Below are 25,535 nucleotides of genomic sequence, written 5' to 3'. Positions count from 1 at the left end.
TTAATCTGTAGTGGTTTTACCTGGGCTTTTACCAGGTTTTTGGTGGGCGGGGGGGGCTACAGTGAGGGCTTCTTTAAACAAAGAGCTGCCAGAAGCTTCCCCTGTAGCTGATAAGGAGAGAGCCAGTCAATTCTAAGATGGGCCCACCACTGACCAAGGCCTGGCCAATTAGTGACTGAGGTCACACCTCTGTGAATAAAGTATTTGAGAAGAAGGGGTTGTTGCACAGTTGTTAAACTGCAGCAGCAACAGGGAGTGAGAATGTGAAAACATCTCGGCAGACACCAAGGTCAGTGGAGAAGGAGGGGGAGGAGGGTGCTTAGGCCCTAGAAGAAAGAGTCCCCTGTGACCTGTGGTGAAGACCCTGGTGAGGCAGCTGTGCCCCTGCAGCCATGGAGGACCATAGAGGAGCAGAGATCCATTCTCAGCCTGTGGAGGAGCCCACACCAAAGCAGATGGATGCCTGAAGGAGGCTGTGATTCTGTGGGAAGCCCACGTTGGAGAAAGTTCCTGGCAGAACCTTGGAGCCCGTGAGTAGAGAGGAGCCCACGTCAGAGCAGGTTTGGTGTCAGGACTTGTGATCCTGTGAGGGACTCGGGCTGGAGCAGTTGGTGCCTGAAGGACTGTTCTCCCAGTGGATGACCCACGTTGGGGCAGGGTGTGAGGAGCTGCCCCTATGGGAGGCCCCATGCTGGAGCAGTTCGTGAGGAGCTGCAGCCCATGGAAAGGACCTACGTTGAAGAAGTTTCTAGGGGACTGTCTCCCATGGGGAGGAATCCCACACTGTAGCAGTAGGAAGTTTGATGAGGCCTGCCCCTGAGAAGAAGCAGTAGCATAGCAAGGTCCATCCGTAATGAACTGACTGTAACCCTCATCCCCGGTGCCACTGGGGAAGAAGGAAGGAGAGTCGTGAGAAGAGGGAGGGGTGGGGGGAAGGTGTTTTAAGATTCAGTTTTATTTCTTATCTCCCTGTTCTGATGGTTTATTTATAAATCAAACCTTTTTCTTCCCAAGTTGAGTCTGTTTTGCCTGTGATGCTAATTGCTGAGTGATCTCCTGGTCCTTATCTCGACTCACAAACCTCTTGTTATGTTTCTTCTCTGTCCAATTTAGGAGAGGGAGTGATAGAATGACTTGGTGGGCACCTGGCACTTAGCCAGGGCTAAACCACCATCTTTCTGGAGAAATCCTTTTGATCACAGCAGATTATGAGCTTATCTCACGTAAGATACTCGTGGATCTTTAATGGAACCACAGCATATCATAAATGAATGAGAGCAAGGAGAAGGATCAGGGGTTTTTCAGTGATGCTGAACTTTGGAAAAAGACCCCAAATGCCTAATAAAAATCACAGTCATGTCATTGTACTTGTTTTTCAAACAGGACTCGATTTTGTATGCACATGAGTAGAAAAGTATTGGTTTTGCATGAAAATAGAATTCCAAATACTAGTGATTAAATTTCTTAACCAATTTTCATTTTCTTGTTAGGTAATTTTAGCTTTTCATGTTGACATTGTGTAAAGTAATTTTCACTGGATTTTTTGGTTTCTTTTTTTATCACATTAAGACTACAAATCTTGCTTATCAATAACTGGATGCTGTATCGTGTGTAACTTTATAGCCCTGCTTCCCTTTAAAAAGATGGACATTCCTTGCTTATGCAGTGATGCTACCTGCTGGTTTTTTTCCAGGCTCTGCATTCTAGAAACTTTAGAGTTATTAGTGAGCTAAACTGAAATTAATAGATGTGTCTCAGGACTATAACACTTCAGTGTTAGAAGTGAGAAAAGCAGCCTCTCCTTCCCTAAGGAGCCTCGAAACTTAGCTGTTACCTTATCCCTTCTGTTTTGAGCACTGGTAATCAGTGTGTACACAACTTCACCAGGCACAGTACAGGTTCCCTGAGTTTTGCCTGGAAATTGTTATAGAGCATGATAGAGCTCTGAGGAAGAAGATTTAGGAGAGTAGGGGAAAACTGGTGGTATGGGAGTGGAATGAGGAACGTGGAAGGATGTGGAAAATGCGGAAGCTAGGGGGAGAACTATAAGGGAGCTGGGCCATAGGGGTCAGTAGACTGAGAATTCTTAAACTATGCTCTTTTGGGGTTTTTTTCACACTGCTCTATGAATATGCACATAGGCCCCATCAAAGCAGTTTCTAGTAAAACAGCATTTCTTTGTACACAGCCCTAATCATGCAGGATCAATGTGTTTTTTGCTTACTTGGTAGCATTGGAATAACATTTAGCTGAAGTTTAGAATAGCAGTAGGTAGGTTTGTATCAATATAAGCAAGATGTTTTGAGGAAAAAAAAAGGGAAGACTAATCTGCATCTATATCGTCTTTATTTTGTTTTAATCATGAGCATAAGATGGACGTTGCCCTTCAATAAGATGGGTAACAGATTAGATCTTGTCAATAATGAGATACAGATATTAGTTAAAGAAAATTAACTGAGTCTTTGAGCTTCTTCTGGCTAACTTTTGTTGAGGAACTTTATTCATATACCATGGAGATAAAAGATTTCTGAGTTTCTATTAGCTATCTTGAGCAAACCTAGCCAGTAGCCTCTTTTTATAGATGAGGTCTTTAAAAGAAGAGTGCAAATGAGGCAAAGACTTAGATTTCAGTTTAAAAATGGTGGCTATAAGTAGTCCTTGAGAGAAAGTCCTGCTTTGATATAGTATTCTCAGAAGGAATAAATGGCCTTCCCATTTCCCGTTTGGTTTATATAAGCCAATTTAAGTTTTCTGGTCCTTCCTAAATCTTTTTTTTTACTTTCTCTGCAGAAGGAATAGCTTTGTTTCATTTCTCTTTACTCCAACTAATTGAAAGTGTTAATTTCAGCTTTCCTTCTGCTCTTGCAGTTTCTTATTTTAAAAATGCATGTCCTGGTAGCTTTTTTAAAGCTCCTTTCTTAATAAATGGTTTGAATGGAAGAGACTCCTGGGATGGAGGGGAGTCAGTAATGCTAATTTCAAAGAGCTGCTGCAGTCTTTAGTGAGGTGTTGCTTAGCAACCCATCTTCCAGATTTTGCCTTTGGTGAATAGGAGAGTGGAGCTGTGCTTTCTATTGATTCATTCACTGAAACTGGAAATCTAAGCATCTTGTAGCTATAGCAACATAGGCCATAGGTGTCTCTTCCTCTCCTCTATTGCCTCCCTTTCCCTTGCAGGTACAGACTGCCTAGAATTATCTTTCAAAGTATATGGAAACATGTTTTCGGAAACAGTGCACTAAATAATGCTTCTGTTTTAACTTCCTCCTGCTTTTTCCAGATTTGTACCAATATTAGAAAGATGGTCTAGAAGGTATCATTAAGTAAAATAATTAGTACAATTAGCTAAAATAACTAAACTAGGCAGACTCTTATGGAACAGCAGAAGTAATTTGCAGATTTTTCCCATTCTGGACTAGGTTTGACTCTCGTGAGTCTACAGTGGCTACAGACATTTTTAGAAAGGCTTATAAATCAGCCAGCTCTGGTTTAGTAACATAAATCTTGTTACCCATTAGTTGAGTGGGGAGCTTTGCAATCATAATAGTTTAAACAGAGTTTGTAACATTGAAGAATTTGTTGAAAATTCTCAGAACAAATAATCTTTGAAAGTGGTCTAGGAGACATTTCAGGGAAGCGGGGGTGGATTCTGGCCCTTCGGAAGTTGATCATAAAGAGCTCATTAATCTATTCCCCTTGCAATGCTAAAGAACAAAAAAATGGGAAAAAAAGGAAAACAATCACTAGCAAGAACTTCTACATCAGCTTGTGACTATGCCACTTTTAAAAGTAGAGTCACTATTTTGTCAGGTTAGGCTCCTTACAACTATGATTTTAATTTATGGCTTCATTCATCTGGTTTTACCTCTTGCTTCATCTTGCCATGAAATCAGAATTATTGTTTCTGAAAAATTGACCTGCCTTAAACTGTTCAAAAATTGACCATTACTGCAAAAATCACATGCTTTTTTCTCTGCTAAACCTTGGTTTAGCAATTATATGAGATCATGCTTACTAAAAGAGGAGCTGAGTGAATGGTCTAAATCTTGTTCTGAAGTAAAGGGCGGGGGCTGTTTTGTTTTGTGGGCAGTTTTTAGGAGTCAGTATGCCTGTTAATGCAGGCTTTATTCTGGAAACAGCAGCTTTTCAAATGTTCACACTAGAAATTTGCCTGCCTTGCATTTTGTGCTAGAAGTTGAATATTGGCTATGCATATTGAATATTGGCTTAGGTAATGTAGTATTTGCCACTCTTCAGACCTCAGCTTCCAAAGACATAAGGAAGGGTTTTAACATGCAAGAAACACCAGGACATATTAATTTTCATTAATTCTGGTCTGAATCTTCATTAAATTGTTCCAGGGAAGATGAATTCAATTGTGAAATGGTGGTATTGAGAGTCTTGTCCCTGCTGTAGAATCAGTATAAGTGCTGCCAACTGCCCATCTATTTGCTGAGCAAGTCTAGCTACCTTCGGTTCAGTAAGCTGAAAGAAATCAAATCCAAAGTGCTGGGCTGAGACTGTAATTGTACTACTGCTAGTTGAAAGTAGGAAGAAAGAGTGATTCTGTGCTATGTTAAGGAAAGTGAGGAACAAACTTTGTGCCCTTTTTACTTTTTCTTTCCTTCTCTCAAATTAAACCGTGCTCTTATAGAAAAGTTATTTTATATCTCTCCATCTGGGACACTTTGTATTGTAGAGAGGGAGCTCAGTGTGATACCCTTTCTCTCAAACTCTGATCTCACCTCTAAGGGATTGGGTGTTCGGTTTCCCGGCAACGTGAGCTGTGAGTGCTTGGTCAACCACATCTTGGACATGACCCTTAGGTGACTGAAGCAAAACCACCGCACCCTGCCGTGGTTCACTGCGGGTCGCACCCAGCCGCGGTGCGCCTCGTGTAATTACATTTTCCTCGGGGTGCAGAAGGCGAGGCGCGAAGCGAAGGCCGGGCCGCGGCTCCGCAGCCGCCCGCCGCTCGCCAGGGCTGCGCCCCGCCCGGCGGCCGCCGCCCGCGCACCTGGGCGCCAGGTGAGGGCGGGGCGGCGCGCAGGCGCAGGGCCCGGCCGCCCGCGCGCACCTGGCGGCCGCTGAGCGGAAGCCGCGGCAGCCCGCCCGGCCGCAGCCTCCTCGCGCCGTGGGCGGCCTCCCGGCCGGGGCGGGGACGGTGGCGGGCGCCGGGTTCGCCCTGTGCCTGTGGCCGCTCTCGCGGGCAGCGCCTTCCTCTTCCTCCCGCCGGACGAGGTGAGTGGAGGAGCCGCAGGGCGGCGGCAGCCCGCCGGCCTCAAGAGCCCCCCGCGCCGCTCGGCTTCGCGCTGCTCCGCCGTTGGCGGGGGGCCGTGGCCGGCGGCGGGGTAGCGCCCGGTGCCTCTTTACCATTGAGCGCGAAATCGTCCGGGTGCGCGCGGCGCGGGGCACAGCAGGCGGGAGGGAGGCAGGGAGGGAGTCGGTCGTAACGTGAGGTGCTGGGGCAGACGTGGGGTAGGGGCCTGCCCGGAGAATTCTCCCTCAGCGACCCCTCCGCACGCGTGTCGCCCCACCCCCGGACCCACGCACATTCTGTCCCCTCAGATCCCCGCAGCGCAGCCAGTCCCAGGGGCCCTGCAGGGGCCAGGGGGCAGCCCAGCCCCGCGTGCCCTGCTCGGGGCGAGCAGCTCAGGCTGCGGAGAAGCGCGCTGCTACTTGGCACCTGGGCAAACGGGTCTCCGGGAAGTGCTGCCCCGCAGTCGGATGCGCTGCCCAAACCAAAGGTATTGACCGAGGGAGATGGCATTTGCCACGTACTGCTCCCGCCCAAGGACCTGTCCACAGCACCGCGTTGATTTGGTAACAGCCGGGCGGTGAGTTTCCTTGTGTACGTTGCCACCTTCCTCTGGTATATTTCATCCTGTGTGGTGTGCTTGAAAGTTACTGGATTGTCTTATTTTATTTTTCTCGGAGGTTTGCTAGTCTTCTACACAGCAGGTGACAGCTCTTAATATTTTCTTCTCTCTGGAGAAATACCAGGAAGAGTGAACTGTAGCATAGATAATGTTACTGAGATGAAAGTCTTTTTTAACTTTATATAAAATAAGCTTCTACAAATAAGTATTAAAATACATTTTTATTGATTAAATTAAAAACATCTTAATGATAATACAAATCTTAGGTATGCATCTTGGTACTGTTTTGCATGTTACTCTTCTATTTCAAAACATCATCTTTTGTTTTAAAAATTGTAAATTGTATTTGGTCTTAACAAAAACCAGAGTCAGGCTGCTGAGCTGAGTGACAGAGCTAGAGACCAAACAGCCAACTTATGGCTTTTTGTTTCTTTTTTTAGCCAGGTTTCCTCAGTGGCCTGGTCAGCTTGGCATCTGCTACTATCATCTCAAGGCTTCTCAATAGCAAACTAAAAATTAAGTTAGTTACAGAGAGCCCAAATTTCTATTTTTGTTGCACTGTGGGAAGGAGCAGTTTTTCTCCTCCTCATAATGGATCTTGCCATTTAAGTTTGCCTGCTTTTTGAGTGGGGTAGTGCCAACAGCAGCCTGGATATCTTCACTTCTGTCAAAACAAGAACAAGATATATTGCCCTCTCTGTGACATTTCCTCAAAGTGTGGTTCTAGGTGACAAATTGCACTGCTCTGGCACTATCCTTTTTTCTTTGCAGAAACTTGTTGCTTAGTCTATCTGTTCTGAGAGCTGATAGCTATTACAGGGCTTCTCCTTTCTTTGGAATCAACTAGAGTCATGTTTGTAAGACGGATTTCTGATCAGGTAACTGCCAGCATTCATGAGTTCCTTCTCCTAGCCTGCTCCTTTCTGTGCTTATCTTCTAGAAGATTTGAAAATGCCTCAGGTTCCTAGACCGTGAAGTGCTAGATTTTGCCCACTCATGTAAAGAGTGATTATATTCTTTTTCTGTCTAACCATTGTCTGATTTTTTTCCCCTAAGATTTGCAAATATCATGTGCCATAGGAAGTAGTTTTGCTTGCAGAGAAATCGTGTCACAAAACTACTGATGATGACTTACTAACTGAATTCTGTAGTCAAATGACTATTCATTGTTAGGTAAGATTATTCAGCTCGGAAGTGCAGCTGGAAAAGAACCAGTCCAATGGGGAGAGGAGGAAAACAGAGATACCTTTGGGAGACTGGCAAGGATGGGTTTAGCAGTCACTGACCCAATAAAGCTCAAAAAATCCATGAGGAGACTTGCTTTGATTTACGCTTATGATTTAAACAACTTAAAAGTTTAAGGCCAATTAGGGTGTAAAACCGTAATTGCAAACCCTGCACTTCATACTCAGATGCTCTTGTTATCTTAGAAATGTTGCTCCAATTGGAGAAAAAAACCTGAATTCCCTTAGTAATAATGCAGAGATTATTTTCTGGTGCTTAGGTGAAAATTAGACACTAATCCTTCTAAGGTAAAACAGCACTTTACAGCTGCTATGGTGCTTGCTTGTCATCATTGCATTTCAAGGGACAGTCTAAAATGATTTTAACAGAGGCCCAAACCAATCTGGCCAAGAAAGTGAAGGAAGCTGCAGAGTTAAGTGAAATTTAAATTTGAGTTCAGTGCATGTTTATAGTCCCAGGACTGTAAAAATAAGCTATAAATTTTTTTTATAATATATGATTACTGTATGCTTTTTAACATGCTCTCTGTTGTCACAGGGAACTGTCTACCTATTATGTAGTGTGCTTAGCTATAGAGAAATAGTAGTAGTGCTCTTTTGGAAAGAGTTTTTGGAATCACTTCCATTAGAATACATAGAAGAAGAGTGGTTGGGGTTTGAGGGTTTTTTTTGTATTGCTTTTTCAGTCTCAAAGAAGATACTGAGGAAGATAGTTTGCAAAGCTGTGTGCCAGCTAGGTGTTCTGGGCAGCTGCTGCTGCTCTGAACTTCTTCAGCCCATTGTGTGTTCATCTAGTTACAGCTTCTGATTTTTCTGTAATAATCCCTGGGCCAGGTTACATCCAGTCCTCGCTGGAATCATCTGTGCCCTTAATGTTTCTAAAATGAAGAGTCAGAAATGGAATACGTTCAGTATTCCTCTTACAACTTTTTTCAGGAGTGAAACCACATTTCCACTGGCTGAGCTTCAAAGAATGTACCCAGAGGAGCAGTATCTGGGTCTTGCGAACCTCTACTTCTTTTACTGAGGCTTATGAATCTCTATTTCTTTTAGGTACATGTGCCCGATAGGGAGTGCAGTCAGTAGGAGTTCTAGTGGAACAGATCTTTTGTTGCAAGGGTAGAGATAAAAACTAGCCAGCTGATTCTGTTTCTCCTGTTCACATGAAGCCTTAATCTTTGTAATCTTTAACTTCCGTACACTTCCTTTTATAATTTATTCCTTACTTAAGCCAAGGGCTAATATTCTTGAAAACAGTAGCACGGTTTGGTAAACTTAAGTAACTGTCTGTATTTTCCACACTTTCTGAAATTCCTTTTGGTTATATGGAGGTTATTCATATTCCATATTCAGTTGAACTTGTATGAAAAGTTCATTCCAAACCAAACATTTCTTTAATCTCTTCACAAGAGGTGGTAATGTGAGTGGATGTTCTTCTGGGATGTACTTCTAGGAAGTGGAAATGGTTTTCTTCAGTAATTTATTTATTCTTTTACTAGTAGAAAAAAACCCTCAATTTCCATGGTGGTAGAAGATGGGAATGTTGCTTAGAAAAATGATTATTTCAGTAGCTAAAATTTTAATACTATCTACACTGGAATTCCTGTAAAAAAACCAAAAAGCCCCATCTAGAATTTTAGATTCAAAAATCTCACTGGTGAAGGTAGCGTTTCTGATAGGTAGAGTGTCCCAGCATATGTGGTTGTGTAGTAAAGCCTTTGGCCACATCTCACATGAGGAACGGCTGAGGTTCCTGGGGCTGTTTAGCCTGAAGAAAAGAAGGCTCAAGGGAGACCTTATCGCTCTCTGCAACTACCTGAAAGGAAGTTGTAGCAAGGCAGAGGTCAGTCTGTTCTCCCTTGCAACAAGCAATAGAATGAGAGGAAATGGCCTCAAGTTGCACCAGGGCAGGTTCAGGCTGGACGTTAGGAGGTATTTCTTTACTCAACAGGCTGCCCAGAGAGGTCGTGGAGTCACTGTTCCTGGAGGTGTTTGAGACAGTTGGAAGTTGTACTTGGGGAAATGGTCTAATGGTTGATAGGGCTGGGACAAAGGTTGGACTCGATGATCACGAAGGTCTCTTCCAGCTGAAATGATTCTATGATTCTCTGACTTCTACTAGTTTGATGCGCACAGTTGATCATGAAGTATCAGGAAACAATTTCTTCAGTGTTTCTATTCACTTTATGGTTGAGGGGACATTAAGGTCTTGATGAAAGAATTGTGTACTTGGATAAGAAAAATAGACAAGCTTTTTAATGATACTGTGCTTCTGGATTTAGAAAAGAAATTAGATTAACTACTGCACTCTTAGACAGTTGTGATTAGAATAATTTTGAAGAGGTTTTTGTCCTATTTTTCTCTCGTTGTTTTGAATTTTTTTATAAAGTCTGGGGGTTTTCTAGTATTTTTTACTCAGTATTTTATTTATTTTTAAATATACATTCTGTAAACAACATTCTCGGGAACATTAGAATCATATTTAAAATTCAGAGAGAAGAAAAACAGATTCTTAAACAATTTTATTAAAGGATGTGACATCAAGTACATTGTTGATACTAACCCATGTTTTCTCATCACTGGCATGGTCTGAAAGAGTTTGTACTGATTTGGGTTATCTTGACATTTTAGGGGTTTTTTTTAAAAAAATGTTTGTCTACAGTGCTGTTCTGACCAAGCTAACAAAAACTCAGAGTTGTCTACATACTGGCTACTGTAGTGAGGCTTTATTGTCAGCCAGAGATTTTGCAGGCAGTCTGACATCAGAGTTAGTGGGTGGCATAATGTAACATAGACTGTGTATTGAATTCAAACACTGCCCATGTGATGTGGTTGGAAGTAGTGTGGCAGCTGCCTTTTGGCACTTTCAGAAGACTTTTGTAGTACATACTAGTTTTCTGGTTGTTTTCTTTTTCTATTTTTTTTTTTTCTAAAAAAAACCCCAAACCTAAAATCCAACTTCTGAGGTTTAGGGCAAATTATTTCAAAGTGCTGTAAGAATTCAGAAAATAACACTAATGAATAGAAGATTAAACTCTTTGCTGAACAGTCAGTTCAGGGAGTTTAATCATGCTACATGTTTCTTCAACATGTCCTGGAGGATGGAGAGTAGCTTGGTCTGTGCTTACTGACTTTTCTGTGTCATAAAAATGTGAGACATCTGTGAGGAATAAAGATTGCATTTCTGACTACAAAATTGTCCTGGTAAAAACCCTAAGGAAGATACAGTTTTTGTGGCCAAAGTTCTTTGGACAATGTATCTGTGTTCTGGAAGCTGCTACTCTTTTGTATGTGACAAAGAGCTGTTGTAAGCAGAATCTCTATCAGATATTTTGTCAATAAAACTACACATGACATTTGTCTGTATTAAAGAGTTTCATAGAATCATAGAATGGTAGGGGTTGGAAGGGACCTTTAGAGATCATCTAGTCCAACCCCCCTGCAGAAGCAGGTTCACCTAGATCAGGTCGCATAGGAACATGTCCAGGTGGGTCTTGAAGACCTTCAAGGAAGGAGCCTCAACAACCCCTCTGGGCAGCCTGTGCCAGGGCTCCCTCACCTGAACAGTGAAATAGTTTTTTCTTGTATTTAAGTGGAACTTTTTATGTTCCAGCTTCATCCCATTACCCCTTGCCCTGTTGCTGGCTACTATAGAAAAAAGGGATGTCCCAACCTCCTGACACCCACCCTTTAGATATTTATAAATGTTAATAAGATCTCCCCTCAATCTCCTCTTCTCCAGACTAAACAGCCCCAGTTCCCGCAGTCTTTCCTCATGTTTGCTGTACTGTGGCAAACAGCCCCACGTTTGTTGACTTCACCTCTGCTGTGCGTATTTTCCCAAGGCTATCATTTGATCCTTTCTTTAAAAAAGAAACATCACCTGCACTTTTTTCTGTGCACAGCACACTGACAGAGGTGCTACTGGTGCATACTAATCCATGGTGAAAGGGTTACATTGTGTTGCACAACCCACTTAACTCAGGTGAGTTGTCTTTTCATTTCTAGGGACAGACACCTGCCACCTGTGTGTTACAGCAGCCTGCTGTAGGTAGGCCTTAGCAGCCCAGAGACAATGATCCAATGCAAGGAAACATGCTGCCAAGAAGTCACAGTGTGTGCAGATAAAAGTGAATGTAGTCACATAGGGAAACAAATGCTGAGTAAATTGCTACACGATTTTGGTTGGTCATTAGGTGTTGCTCATTATACTCTTTAAAAGAGACTTGCTTCTCTGAAGAGAGATACACACAGTGCAAGAATTATTCTGGATATATCTTAGCTTTTGTTTATTTTCATTTACAGATAACTTGACTATTGTGTTGTGTTGTTCATGAGTATTCTAAGGATTTGTATGTGCTCAGCTTGTGCAGGAAATAATCCCAAACAAAAATAACAGCTGTTTAGTTTAAGGTTTTGATAAAATGTACATAGGTACTTTAATGAAGAATAGGTTAGTGTGTCAGCATCAAAGCCAGGAGCAGCAAAAGTCTGAAGTATGTGCTAAGAAGCTATGGAAGAAATCTTTGGTATTTTCCAGTCCATTTTTCCTTTTTGTTGCTGGAGACAATGAAACCAAAGAAAAAAATTATGAAGTAGCCTGAGTAAATATTGCTGTGTTAATTGAAACACTGAAGATGTACAGTGAAAAATCTAACAACTGCAACTTTAACTGTCTAAAGTAATTTTTTAATTAGTTACAAGATTTCTCTGATACTAAGGCAGGTAATAGATATATAGTTGTACCATGTAATTCTTCTAACCTTTGAGTAGTCTCTTGCCAGTTCATTAAAACAAAAAGAGACAGACATAAATATTTGACTCAAATACTGATGCAGTTCTCAAATGTATGCATAATTTCAGTGTAAAATAGTCAATGTTGCTATATAGAATTAATTTTAACCTCTCCTCCCTTGACATACCTTAGGTCCCTTCCAACCCCTACCATTCTATGATTCTATGTTCATTAAAGCTTAACCTTTCTCTTGTCATGGATGAATTTAAGTCTCTTTCCCAAGAGGAAGAGGCCTAGAGGAAGTTGGAGACTATTGTTACATGTTTAGTGATAGAAAAGAAATGTGAGGACAACATTTGGAAACAAACCAGCCTGCAAATAAGGCCCCCCCTCCCTGGATGCTTGCCCGATTGACTATGTCTAATGACTGCTTATGAGATGAAGAAGCTGCCAGACTTCTCTGATAATTCTAAGTGCCTCAAATATTAAAAAAAGGCCTTTATTTTTCTGTTTGAGGAAGATAAATTTATATTACTTATTGACTCCTTAGCTTTAAGATTTACTGATATTACGTATGCATGTGCACAGTGCACCAGGAATCAGAAATGTGATTGTCTTTTTTTTATGGTGTTATAAAAAGACAGAGGTTGTAGGCAGAGCCCTTGCAGATTTATCAGTAGTAGTTTTACACGTCATAGTCTTCCTGCTGGGTCCTGATCTGCACATATGCTTTGTGTTTTACATTGTGTATTGCATTTACATGGTGAGGTGGGGATGATTGCAGGGGTGGTCTCTGAGAAGAAGGCAGGGTTTGCCCCATGCTGGACACAGCTGGTTTTGCTCAGCTTTGAAACGGACCCACTGCTAGCCAAAGCTGAGCCACCCACTGTAGCAGGTGGTGCCTCTGTGATAAGCTACTTAAGAAAGGGTAAAAAAATGCTGCACAGCAGCTGTGAGAGACAGGAGTGAGGAAAATGTGAGAGGAACAGCCCTGCAGACACTGAGGTTGGTGAATGTCCCAGGCACCAAAACAGATATTCTTCTGCAGTCTGTGAGGAAGACAACAGTAAAGGTTTTTCTCTGCAGCCCACATAGGACTCCATCCAGGAGCAGGTGGATATGCCCCAAAGGAAGCTGCCGCCCATGGAGAGCAAGATCCTGGCAGGAACAGTCACCCATGGATGACCCATGCTGGAGTAGTTTTTGCTGAAGTACTGTACCTTGGAGAGAGGACTCGCACTGGAACAGGGGACAAACGTGAAGAGGAAGGAGAGCAGAAATTAAGTGTTGACCACAACCATCATTCTTTATCCACTCTACACCACTTATGAGAAAGGAGATAGACAAGTTGGGAAAGGAGTGAAGTTGAGCCTGGGGAGGTGGTTTTAGTTTTGTCTTTGATTCTTACCATCCTACTCTATTTTTAATTGTCTATAAATTAAATTCAGCATCTTCAAATTTGTTTTCCCCACAACAGTGACTGGTAAGTGATCACACTGTCCATATCTCATGCCCACGTGCTTTTCCATCTTACTTTCTCCGTGATGTCATGTTGAGAAGGACAACTGAGAGAATGGCTGGGTAGGAGTTTGGCAGACAGCCAAGATCAACCCAACAGACATTGTGAGAAAGCAAGGCATCTTTTAATCAGTCAGTCAATACTTGGAACAGAAGTTCCCCCAACAAAAGGGAGTTAACTGTAGTTTTTATCTAGATGCTGCTTATTTCTTTTCTCAGTTCACATACACACTACTTGCACAAAAATAAAGCTGTGCTTTGAATTCTATCTGTTTGCTATTTTTCCCCTTCTTGTAAACTACCAATTTTGCAGAGAGAATTTAATTCAAATCACTTGGATTCTGGTAGTCCTCAAATGGTTTTCATAGTTCCGCATCTTTGAAAGTTACTGAATAATTGCTTGTACGTGGGAAAAAATAGTGGCAGAATTCCTGAAAGAGGAGAGCTCTCTTTGACATATTCTCTCGATGACTTGCAGCAGCACATGCCAGAAAATGCATTACAAGTGAATGAAAAAAATATACGATATGATTACTTGATCCTCAGGCTACATTAACCCTACAGCAAATTACCTGTATGAAGTCTGCATTAACCATGTGTACTAGATAACTAAATTAATCTGAAAATTTCCCACTGAAAGTAGGAAAGTGTAGAAACAGTGTTTTGTTCTTAGTTTTATGCCTACTGGTTCATCTGTTTGAAGTGTGTTAACATACACAAAATGCACTTTCCCTGTTTTTTGTTTTATCTTATAGATAGGTTTGACATATCTTTAAGTGATGAACATTTAATGCCTGAGAGTTGGGAGTTGTGAAGTAATTCCTGACCATTTGTTTCTTGTGGACTTATATTGCTGAATATACAAGATGTCTAAATTCATGCTTTTTGTTTTAATTTACAGGTGTTAAAATTTCAAGAAATGCTGGGACCTGTTTAAAGAACATCATTCACAAAAACTTTTGTGGTAATTTTTTAAAACTAGAATGGCCTTGAAAAAAGCACTTAAACTATTCAAGAAATTATTTTTTCACTGGAAACTTTGGAAGTTCAGCATTATTGTATTTGTCTTTCTGGTATTTTTATTTTTATTGCAAAGAGAAGTCGGTGTTCAGGATTTTAAAGATGAAACAGGGATTGAGCCAGTTGTCAGAAAGAAAAGTCATGTATTAGGTCTCATGTTAAATGCTATGAACAATATCAAAGGTGCAAAGCCCAAAATGCAGATAAAAGCACCTGTTAGGCAAACAAAGATTCCTGGAGAGACACGCTGTTTGCCAGGATACTATACTGCTGTGGAACTAAAGCCTTTTCTAGATCGACCTCTTCAAGATCCTAATGCTCCTGGAGCTTCCGGTAAAGCATTTAAACCCATCAACTTAAACTCAGAAGAACAGAAAGAAAAACAGCGTGGAGAAGAAAAACATTGTTTTAATGCATTTGCAAGTGATAGAATTTCTTTACATCGAGATCTTGGACCAGACACTCGACCTCCTGAGTATGTTGAAGTTTGTATGTCCTGATAGTTGAAAAATTTGTCAGAAATGCAGACTGCAAAGTGATTTGAGTTCAGCGTTGGGTGATAGTTTAGGAAAGTCTTCTAGCTATATGTAGTGATTGGCTGTACGTAATAATCCACAGTGCCAAAGCCAAGAATGTTTAGAAAGGCTCACTTCTTTCATGGTTTTTGAATCCAAAGTAACCATATTTTAATAAGGTTTTCTGCTTTTGCCGTTAAACTACAATTTCTGAGTGACTTTTTAGAAGTCTTCTAAGTTTTACTCAGAAGAAAATTAAAAATGTGGTTTTAACTTTTCCCAATTTAAAAAACATTTCCATTTCCCTGCCCTCCTCCCCTTCTTTTTTAATATTTAGTGTTAATAAAACCACCGGCATCATTTCATAAATTAGGAATTGTAAACTGTTGAACAAGGCACTGAAACATCTCAGCCATCTTATGTTATTGAAAAACTTTACTAATGAAGACTGTAGGGCTTGGCTAGACAGTGTTTTGATTATGAACGGTGTCTATGTCAGATTATATATTCTCAAATCTCTGTGTCAGTAGGGACTAAACTTACTGAGCTGCTGCTGGTAGTAGGAATATCATATTGCACATGGCACAGCTCACAATAACCTTTGCTAAAGCATAGCTGGTGAGTTTTTTTGCTGTATTTTGTGAGGCAATGACCGTGAGAATTACCTTGGGGAGTCTTCCAATCCCTAAAGCTGCCAGACAATGAACAGTAAGCATGAAGCTCAAAATTACAGGAGAATTATCTTGTCATCTTGACTTGCAATTGGATTAAAAGTTATGTTTATAATAGAACAATCTTGAAAAACTAGGAGTTTATAATTGTTTCCCTTGAATGGGAAACATGCTTCCCTTAGGCGGTTTTATGGCAATGCTGCAAAATTTTGAAGTTCAAAATTAGATCTGTTCTATTTCTACTTGCAAACTCTGTATCCTTCTGATAAATACTATTCTTTGCATTTTGGGGCTTCAACAGTAATCGTGTTTTTGCAGCTCAGTATCTGCCTATTTTTTTTCTGAAGACCTGGGTGCTATATGGAACATACTCAAACGTTTGTGAAATAGAAGCAGAACTGAAGCAGTTGTTCAGGTGCAATTTTTGGCGTCATACTTAAAAAAAAAAAAAGTTTGTATGCCTCCTCCAGTTGGAACACTTGCCTTTACACTCCAAAACTGTGATAGTAAGTGGAAAAGCTGAACTATTTGATGTCCATACTTAGACAGCTTTTTGCTAGAAAGAGAAGGATTTCTTTTGAGTCTGAACTTTTTGTCCACTTTATAACATTTGACACTTTCTAATCCGTAGATGTATTGAACAGAAGTTTAAGCGTTGCCCACCATTGCCAACCACAAGTATTATAATAGTTTTTCATAATGAAGCATGGTCCACTCTGCTCAGAACAGTTCACAGCGTGATGTATACATCTCCTGCCATCCTGCTGAAGGAGATTATTTTGGTAGATGATGCCAGTGTAGATGGTAAGAAGTCTTTCTATTTTATATTGATTTTTTTTTTAAGTTAAATTTAAGATATGTTAGGACTGCAAATAAATTGATTAAAAGGGGATATCTCTTTGCCACCATTAACATGTCTAATACGTTCTAAGTGTTTTTGCTCCTTTCTTTTTCTGTAAAGTATAAAATAATTCTCTGTCTTTTTTTCATAGTGTAGTCAAATAGGAAATTCTTGTCCTCTAAAGGTTTTTAAACCTCCTTTTCTGATTATTCCAATTCTAGTGCTGCTTAAACTGTGTAACTGGTTGCATGACAAGTAGCTCTGTAATTTGTGCTTCAAACCAATTACAATTTATAGAACAAAGTATCCGAATACATCGGTTGCCAGTGCTTGTAGCAGTTTGCATTTTATCATATTGTCTTTATGCAAATTAATTTAATCGATATGAAGGCAAATGTCTTTCCTGGAAAGTATATATATATTTAATAGCAAAATCAAGCTCAAGCTGATTGCCAAAAATAATTGAATGTATACTGAGTAGGATCACAAATCCTACTTCAAAAAACTTTATGTGCTTAACTTTTATGAACGTGTCTATACATACATGCTTATATTAATGTGTTATTGCTCTTTGCAAGTCTGTATTTAGTATACTAACACTTGGATGTGACGTATATTCAGTAGTACAGTCTAATACTAAGGATGGGCAGAGGAAGGAAGATGATGTTGGGATGTTTAATGAGAGGAGTAGGGTTGTTTCCCAGATTTTGCACATTAAAAGAGTTTTTATATAGTTTCTGTTGCTCATGTAAATATTATACGCTTTGAATACTGTGTGTAAAATGTGCTGTCATGAACGAAAGAAATGTGCATTTTCCACATTGCGTAAGTTGGTACATGATCTGTTTGCTCTGAAAATGGATTTTGGAATTGATATTCAAACTGCAAAATAGATGCAAAGCTGCAAAATGCTGCTAAAGAGATGTCCTAGCACATGTCCTTTCTCTCTTAGAATATTTGTAGAATATTTTCATTTTCCATCTCCTGTTCTCTGACAGAAACCTCTTCCTGCACCCCTAAAAATAAAATTCAAAGGTCAGGAACTTTTTACTGCTTTGATGCTAAAGTCATGAAGTATTAGTGCAAATTGTTTGTCCTGTTAGTTTAAGAATGTAAAAAATTAGGCAGTGGCACAAACACACACTGAAAATCCTGAAACTGCTTTCTCTTTCTAGAATACTTGCATGATAAACTAGATGAATACGTGAAACAATTCCAAATAGTTAAAGTAGTCCGTCAAAAGGAAAGAAAAGGTCTGATCACTGCACGGTTGTTGGGAGCTTCAGTGGCAACAGGGGAGACCCTTACCTTTCTGGATGCTCATTGTAAGTGTAACCTGTAACTATGCTAGGTCTGGTTTATTAATACTGTTGTCTTTGATTTCATGTTGAAGATTATTAATGAATTATGAACATTAGCAATGTATCATCTTCCCTACTGCTATTTTATATTCTTGAAAGTATAATTAGCAATACTATTTAAAAGCAGTGCATATTGGCTTGCTGTGGGAATGTTAAAATATTCCACGTGTCCTACTTTACAGCCAACTAAAAATTGAGTGCTTGTTCTCATTTTCTCTACAGGTGAATGCTTTTATGGCTGGTTAGAGCCATTATTGGCAAGAATAGCTGAGAACCCTGTTGCTGTTGTCAGCCCTGATATTACTTCTATAGATCTAAACACTTTTGAATTCAGTAAACCGTCTCCTTACGGACACAGCCACAACAGAGGAAATTTTGACTGGAGTTTGTCATTTGGATGGGAGTCTCTTCCTAAACATGAAAATAAAAGAAGAAAAGATGAAACCTATCCAATTAAGTAAGCATAACTTGAATAATAATTGAATACTTCAGTTTTCAGCAGTCTGTAAATGAAATGGTTCTTCAGATAAGTATGATCTTAAGTCTTAGCATCTTAGATGGTTTTTGTAGTACTTTCTTTAAGGACCGCATTGGAAGTGTTGAACCTTTCACAGAACTGTAGCCTCCTTAAGACAGTAATTGCTATGCATTCAATTTTTTTTTTTTACATACACTAGGTACATAATAAGCAACTTTACTATGTGTCAGGAGAAGGGGGAGAGGAGGATAATAAAGAGTTCTTTTCAGAGATAGTACCACAGGTTCTGGCTCCTCATTCATCATCCTTGAGCGGATGACGACACAAGGGTCAGAGCAACAAAATACAGTCTGTTAAAGTGGTGCATTTTATGATAATTGCTTGTGCTTTGGCCACAGATAGGTCACTCGTCTGGAGGAGAAATGACTTTGCTTGATTTCCTCTATACAGGGAAAGGAAATTACTTTGCTTGATATCCTTCACATAGGGAAAGTACGTTATTTTTCCTGATGCTGTCTTTTATACTAGCAGTCATTAGTCTAAACCAGTTGATAATAAATGACAAGAAAACTGTCAAATAAAACTTTATGGGGGCAGATTGAATTGCTTAAAGTGTTATCTATGCCAGGAAAATATATCAATGTGGTAAAATGCAGACAAATGCATGGAAACTTCGTAGAACCATTATACCATGTTTTTACATCTATATTTTAAAAAACTGCCTGTTTGAATTATGTCCTTGTCAGTAAATTTCTCTTTTTGCAGAACACCTACTTTTGCTGGAGGTCTCTTTTCAATATCAAAAGACTACTTTGAACACATTGGAAGCTATGATGAAGAAATGGAGATATGGGGAGGTGAAAATATAGAAATGTCTTTCAGAGTAAGTTTAGTCACTTAATAAGCGGTGGTTCCTATGCTGACAGTGTACAGGGGTTTTGAGGACAAATTAGTGCTAGATCATAGAATTAGTTCTAGATCTTGATTTCTGTGCTGAATCAGCCAACCAGGACATGGAAAATGAATTACTACTGACTTCTTAAATAAAATACACACATGCTCACCGATTTATAATTTTTTTTTTTTAAGTGTGTTTGGGGTTGAGAAGAGAAATGTACATTTCCAGGGTTTACCTTGTAGGAAACTGACTTATTGTGTACTCGGTATCATTGACTCTTGATATTGGTTTCATGGTTTTTTTCCTGGTGAGCAGTAACATTGCTGATTTTTGTTTTTCACCCCCTTAATTCTAATTGCAGTGCACTTATACAAACAATTGCTATTATTAGGTGTGGCAATGCGGCGGACAGTTGGAGATCATGCCTTGCTCTGTTGTTGGCCATGTCTTTCGCAGCAAGAGTCCCCATACTTTCCCAAAAGGTACTCAAGTGATCACACGCAATCAAGTTCGCCTTGCAGAAGTTTGGATGGATGAGTATAAAGAAATATTTTACCGAAGAAACACCGAGGCAGCAAAAATTGTGAAACAAGTAGGTGATGGTGGTGGTATTAGAAATCACACTTGCTGCGTTGAAAGTTTTGGTGAGCAAAAGTTATTTATTGACAAAGTATGTAAGGTTTCTAGATATTCTAATGAAGAGTTCAGTTTGTTTAGTGCTGTAGCCTCAACAAACATAAAAAAAAATAATCAGTATTTGGGTGCTGATGGTGCTGTTTTGTGGAGTTTTTTTGGTAAGGTTTTTTTCATACCTTTTCTAAAATCTTGAGTTATTTGCATAGTTCCAGTAGCTGCACAATCAGAAAAGCTGCTGAGCACATAAAATGCAGACTAACATTTTCTGAAGTGAGAAATTTAGCATCTTGTTAGTCTCAAATTGCATAGTTTCTTCACTTAAAAAGCAGATTTTGTTTTCTTTAGCTGCAGAATGAAGCTTATTTGATGATAGATATCCATCCTATCTATCTGCTTAAAAACATGTTAAATTCAGGGGCATTGAGTGTTGGTTTATTTTCATAAGTTTTCTTTGGGCTTTCCCCCGTTGGAATCTAGAGTTTTCTTCAAGAAGCTGTTTTTTCTCACTTCATGTGATAAATTTTTGTGACTACAACATCGCTAATAGCATTACATTTTCTAAGCATGTATAACAGCTAGACAACTGAATTTTCTCTGGGAGATTTCACATTTATTGACTATTACACTAACTCATTCATTCATTCATTGTTTCACTCTTTTAAATGAGATCAATCAGCTTCAGAGCTGTCATTGCTGTGGCCTTCTATGTACTTTCCCACTAGGTAGCTCCGTGTTAAAACTCTTTGGACGCTAAGGAAACTTCTGTTGTTTCAATGTTGCAACGCACTTTTCTTGCACAGCTTTAAAATGCTGCAGTCAGGATGTCAGTGATGTTCTGATACTGAAAAACCAACAGCGTTGACTGTAGTAGTACAGTATTGAGAAAAAACCCAACGGATTAAGCTTAAAACTTGCTTAATGCTACAATACAGAATATCACAAGTACATATGTACAACATTTGTATCAGTAGCATTAATAATTTTTTTCTTCCTTACTTCCCTTCTTCTAACAGAAAACGTTTGGGGACATCTCAAAAAGACTTTATTTAAGGCAGCATCTGAAGTGTAAAAATTTTACCTGGTACCTCAATAATGTTTATCCAGAAGCGTACGTGCCAGACCTGAATCCTTTGTTTTCTGGATATGTAAGTTTAATTTCAGTTATTTCCTATACTCTTCCATAATCCAGGAATCTTGCTGATCTTTTGCACTGCCTTAGCCACTGCATTTACATTTTAGCTCTCATTAGGTGATCCGGTGTTTTCTGTCACCACTCTGGACAATGAATCTCTTCTGCATACCTTGCTATTTGAATATTTTATGGCTTTCTCAATGGCAATCTAAATTTAAGGAAAGGCTACTGTGATCTTACAGCCTACTAAGATAAACAACATTGTGCCCATCTCTAACAGTTAAAATGACACAAAAGTACTAAGCCAATGGTGAGAGAGTTCTTGAGTGTTCGAGGTAAATTTGGTTTTATATAGAAAGAAGTCTGGGAGAATTTTTAGTTAATTTTAATAAGGAAATCTGGACATCTCTTTGCTTCTCAATTAGGTTTATGATTAGGAAAATGTGTGTTTATAACTTTTTTTAGAGACCTTGCATTTCCTCTGCCAAGTAACTTCTTCGACATTTTATTGCTAAAAACAAAAAGGCCTCAAAAAATAATTCTTAGTTTAACTGAGGGGAATGTTTAGCATATGTTACAAATAAAACTTCCCCTTCCTCCAATTTTGAATGCTTTACATGTATTTCTTCAAATCGCAATTTGAATAATAGTAACTTAGTGCACCAATAGCCTGCTACTTCACACTGTGTAGCTGCAGAAAAACGATAAGGTAGTTACCTAGGCTTTTGGTTAGAAAAAGTAAACTGACAGATCGGGATTTTTAGACTTGAACATAGCAGAAAGTAAAATTGAACTGATGTTGTACTTATTGTTAAGCCAAAGTTTCAGATTTTGATACAGCTTCATTTTTCGTCATCCTCACTGAGCTTCTTTCTTACTTTTTTTCTGATAACACCCTTTCCTTAGCTGAAAAATATTGGGAACCGCATGTGTCTGGATGTTGGTGAAAATAACCATGGGGGCAAACCATTGATTATGTATTCTTGTCATGGACTTGGAGGAAATCAGGTAACATATTTGATACCTGGCTTTTGGGATGTATTTAGCTCTAACTTTACCATAGTAAAGTGCTTTGTTTATTCTAAAGAAATGGGCATTTTTAATATGCAATTTTTTTTTCTCTCTTTTTTCTTTTTTAAAAGAGTTAATTCCTATATTTATTCAAGGAAAATTTCATACTGCTCTTTGTGTAGTGTCCTGCTTCTAACATTTGATGTTCAGCATACAGATTCAGATTTTTAACACAGTTGTACTGCTTCACTTGATCTGTCTTTTCTATGCAAAACCCTTTCATGCTACCTTTACTACTTTCTTGCAAGTGTTGTCTTAATTCTTCCTTTCCTTATGCTTCCTCCTATTGCTTCTTTCTCTGCCACCAGGACTCGCACTGTCAAGGAAGATGTTGGTGGGAATGCAGCCAATGGGAGAGCAAGTGGCCAGGCCTGAGCCACGTTCCCTATCATGCTTTGCAGCCTCATAGTGTGAGGTCGAAGTGGTTTATCCTGTACTGGCTAACGCAAGTGAATAACTTGATTTAATTTGTCCAAGAAGAGCTCTGTTTGATGCATAGCTCTGGGAGGCAGCAGTGGTGCTCAGTTTCTTCTACAGTATGGCTTGCTGAATCCTTCAGGCACTTCTGTATTACTAAAAAAAGTAACGCCTCCTTCCCTGACCAGAAATGAACACTTCTCTGTTGCCTTAAAGTTATTAGGTGAATAAAATTTATGAACTGTAGTGCCTTAATAACTAAAGGTCAAGAAAGGTTTAAAAGTTTTTTTTTTCAAATAAAGTTGTATTTTTTCTTCCTTTAATAAAATCTTCAATCTTAAAAAGTACTGTAAAAACTCAGACACGTTATGCTAGCTAGTCATTTTTTGTGTGAGATAGCATACTGTTGAGATTAACTACTACCCTATTATGTTAGCATCTTACAGTATTGAGCTTTTTAAAAATTCTGTTGTGGATTAATACTATTTTAGGCTTTTCACATTGTCACAGTCATCATTGCAGGAATAATGAACCACAACATTGTATTAACAGATCTGCTGTATGCTTCTATTGCCATCTCTCTCTAAGTTATCTTGGGCTGTACTAAAACTCTATGCTTTCAAGCGTTTTTCCTCCTGCCATAAAGTAACAATCTGAATCCCTCTAAATGCCAACCCTCAGAGAATTTTAATGTAGGTTCTGCTGATACTGCTCAAGAGATGTTCATATTTGCTTACTTAACCCTTCTTATTGCAATAATCTGTTTTAATTTGTTTTATGTTCTTTACCAGACTTTAGCAATGTGGGCTGAAATTTTCCATGCTACCTGTTATCTCTCCATGCTGGGAGAAGGGACTGGAAGTGAGAATATGGTTTTCAGAGTTGTACATCAATTGTTTATCGTTCTTTTTTAGAAGCTTGTCTCTTTTAATTATGTATGAGATTCCTGGGGGTGCAAACAATGAGATATTTCATCATAACGATACATCAAGTGACATCAAGTGTCATTCGCAATTTGTATTTTTCAATACTTCTAAATACATTCCACTGCGCTGGTATTTTTAAATGTGTTTGGTTTTGTAAACAGTTTTAAAGTGTGGGTAGAAATCAGAGAAATTATTCTGTAGTCTCAAATTGTTGAATAACATCAGAAATCTATTTATGTACTGAAGTTTCAAAGGGATCGTTTAGTTTAATACTCTTGTTTGTGTTTCGTTTATTGACGTTTTAAAAATTATTTAAATAGTACTTTGAATATTCTGCACACCATGAAATTCGACATAACATACAGAAGGAGCTTTGTCTGCATGCTTCCAAAGGACCTGTGCAGCTCCGCGAATGTCACTACAAAGGCCAGAAAACCTTTGCTGTTGGAGAGGAGCAATGGCTGCACCAAAAGGTATTCAGACTGCGTAGTAAACCAGCATTTTTGTCAGTGGTCTTTTGTACGAGTTTATTGGAAATTTAAAAATTAGGAGAACATCCCAAGGACACAAAACTCTGAAGCCAAAAAAGAAGTTCTTTTCCTTTTGGGAGGAAAATGTAGATAATTGCAGCTTTTCAGTTACCAGATCAAAACTTGATGATGTCACTATTTGAAACGTAAAGTAGAAATCTCACTTATAAAACCAGTTGATATCATTTAGTATGTGTCCACCTGCAATTTGGTCCTAATGTTTTGTATCTTTTAAATTATTTTTTTAAGTCTTCATAACAAAACAACTTGACACCTACATACTACTACTGTTTGTTTGCTAGCCTCTCCCTGCACTGTCGCATGGCCTTACTCTTTGACTCTTTGACAACAATGAACCTTGGGGGAAAAAAAGAAAGAGTAAGGGGAACTAGCATACTCATTGTTTGTTCACTTTTTTCTTCCCTCCTCTTTTCCTCATTTTAGGATCAAACTCTGTACAATGCAGCGCTACATATGTGCCTTACAGGAAATGGACCACATCCAAGTTTGTCATCCTGTAATCCTTCAGATCCCTTCCAGAAGTGGCTCTTTGGCCAGAACAATTAAGATCTTCTATTTCTAGGACAGGAACGTTTTATTGAAAGAAAAGACCCATTATAAACTGTGATCATGTATCTATGCTGCATTTTAAGTGATGCATATGTAAATGCAAAATGTTTAAACGGTTTCTTATTCTTCTTATTCAAGTTGGATATAAAATGTGTCATCAGAGATTCCCTAGGAGTCTGTTATACCAAAGACTATTGAGATCTCAATTAAGAAAAATGTTTACAATATTTCTCTGCTAAGGCTTTATATGATCACCACTGATTCTTGGGTCCTATAGTCCTCTTTCATCTTGGGGACCACATGTTTTCCACATACTGTATTTCTGAAGCAGACTAGTTTTCTCTGTAGAGTTGTGAGACACTTTATATTTATATTTTTATGCTCAATTGGTTTATTTTTTTTTATCATTTACTCAGTGAACTTTTCTCAGTGTTTTTTAAGTTGCTTCACTTGAAAAATTAAATATTTGACCTTCAGGTTAAAGCCAAATAGGCTACCACACTGTTCAAGGCTTCTAGCAAGTCACTTCTTCTTTCGTAGAAGAAAAAATAATTCTTGCTGAAATATGTATGTATGATTCTTTTAATGGAAAATCTGCTTATTCTGATATTACTCTCCTTTTGTTTAGCCAAAACTTTTTGTATATTTTTTTTTATATTTCATGAACTTTTAAATTTATGGCAAAATTATATTGTCAATGATTTCTGAGCTGCTTAATATTAACACCTATTTTTTCAGCATTTTGTTCATTATCACTTAAATTACATGTTATCTCCTAAACCCCCCCTTTTTTTTACTACCTTTTGGTTTATGCAACATTTACCTAACAGGTTTCTAGTATTATCTGTACAAATCTTGTGTGCAAACACTTTGTGTTGATTTTGGGTTTTTTCTTGTTACTGTTTCCCCTTTTACAGAAGACTGACCTTAGTTTTATCAGTCCAAGTGAGACTTTGGCCTTACTAACTATTCTGCTAGCTCTTTTCATGAAATACTGTATTTGTCTAAGCATCTCCAAGTATACTTCAACAGATCATGCAGAGCTATGACTTCAAACTATCCTTCAATTACTTACAAATATATATACATTTCT

General features: G+C 39.0%; 1 protein-coding gene across 2 annotated transcripts; it reads left to right on the top strand.

Annotated features, from left to right (window-relative positions):
• Nucleotides 1–452: 452 nt before the first annotated feature.
• GALNT3 (polypeptide N-acetylgalactosaminyltransferase 3) lies at nucleotides 453–25,065 on the top strand. Of its 2 annotated transcripts, XM_062004671.1 has the most exons (12): nucleotides 453–530; nucleotides 12,945–13,341; nucleotides 14,278–14,871; nucleotides 16,214–16,386; nucleotides 17,599–17,748; nucleotides 18,007–18,241; nucleotides 19,028–19,145; nucleotides 19,552–19,752; nucleotides 20,810–20,941; nucleotides 21,835–21,936; nucleotides 23,663–23,815; nucleotides 24,317–25,065. In XM_062004671.1, exons 3-12 carry the CDS (start codon nucleotides 14,360–14,362, stop codon nucleotides 24,437–24,439), a joined length of 1,899 nt encoding a protein of 632 aa, XP_061860655.1. In that variant the 5' UTR covers nucleotides 453–530; nucleotides 12,945–13,341; nucleotides 14,278–14,359; the 3' UTR covers nucleotides 24,440–25,065. The 2 variants fall into 2 exon arrangements, with proteins under 2 accessions (XP_061860655.1, XP_061860656.1); XM_062004672.1 differs by lacking the exons at nucleotides 453–530; nucleotides 12,945–13,341 and adding an exon at nucleotides 5,177–5,241.
• The last annotated feature ends 470 nt before the right edge of the window (nucleotides 25,066–25,535 follow it).

The sequence above is a fragment of the Colius striatus genome, chromosome 11 (genome assembly GCF_028858725.1).
Source record: "Colius striatus isolate bColStr4 chromosome 11, bColStr4.1.hap1, whole genome shotgun sequence".
Lineage (NCBI taxonomy): Eukaryota > Metazoa > Chordata > Aves > Coliiformes > Coliidae > Colius > Colius striatus.
Note: the sequence above shows the minus strand (reverse complement) of the source record. Positions and strands in the feature narration are given on the sequence as shown.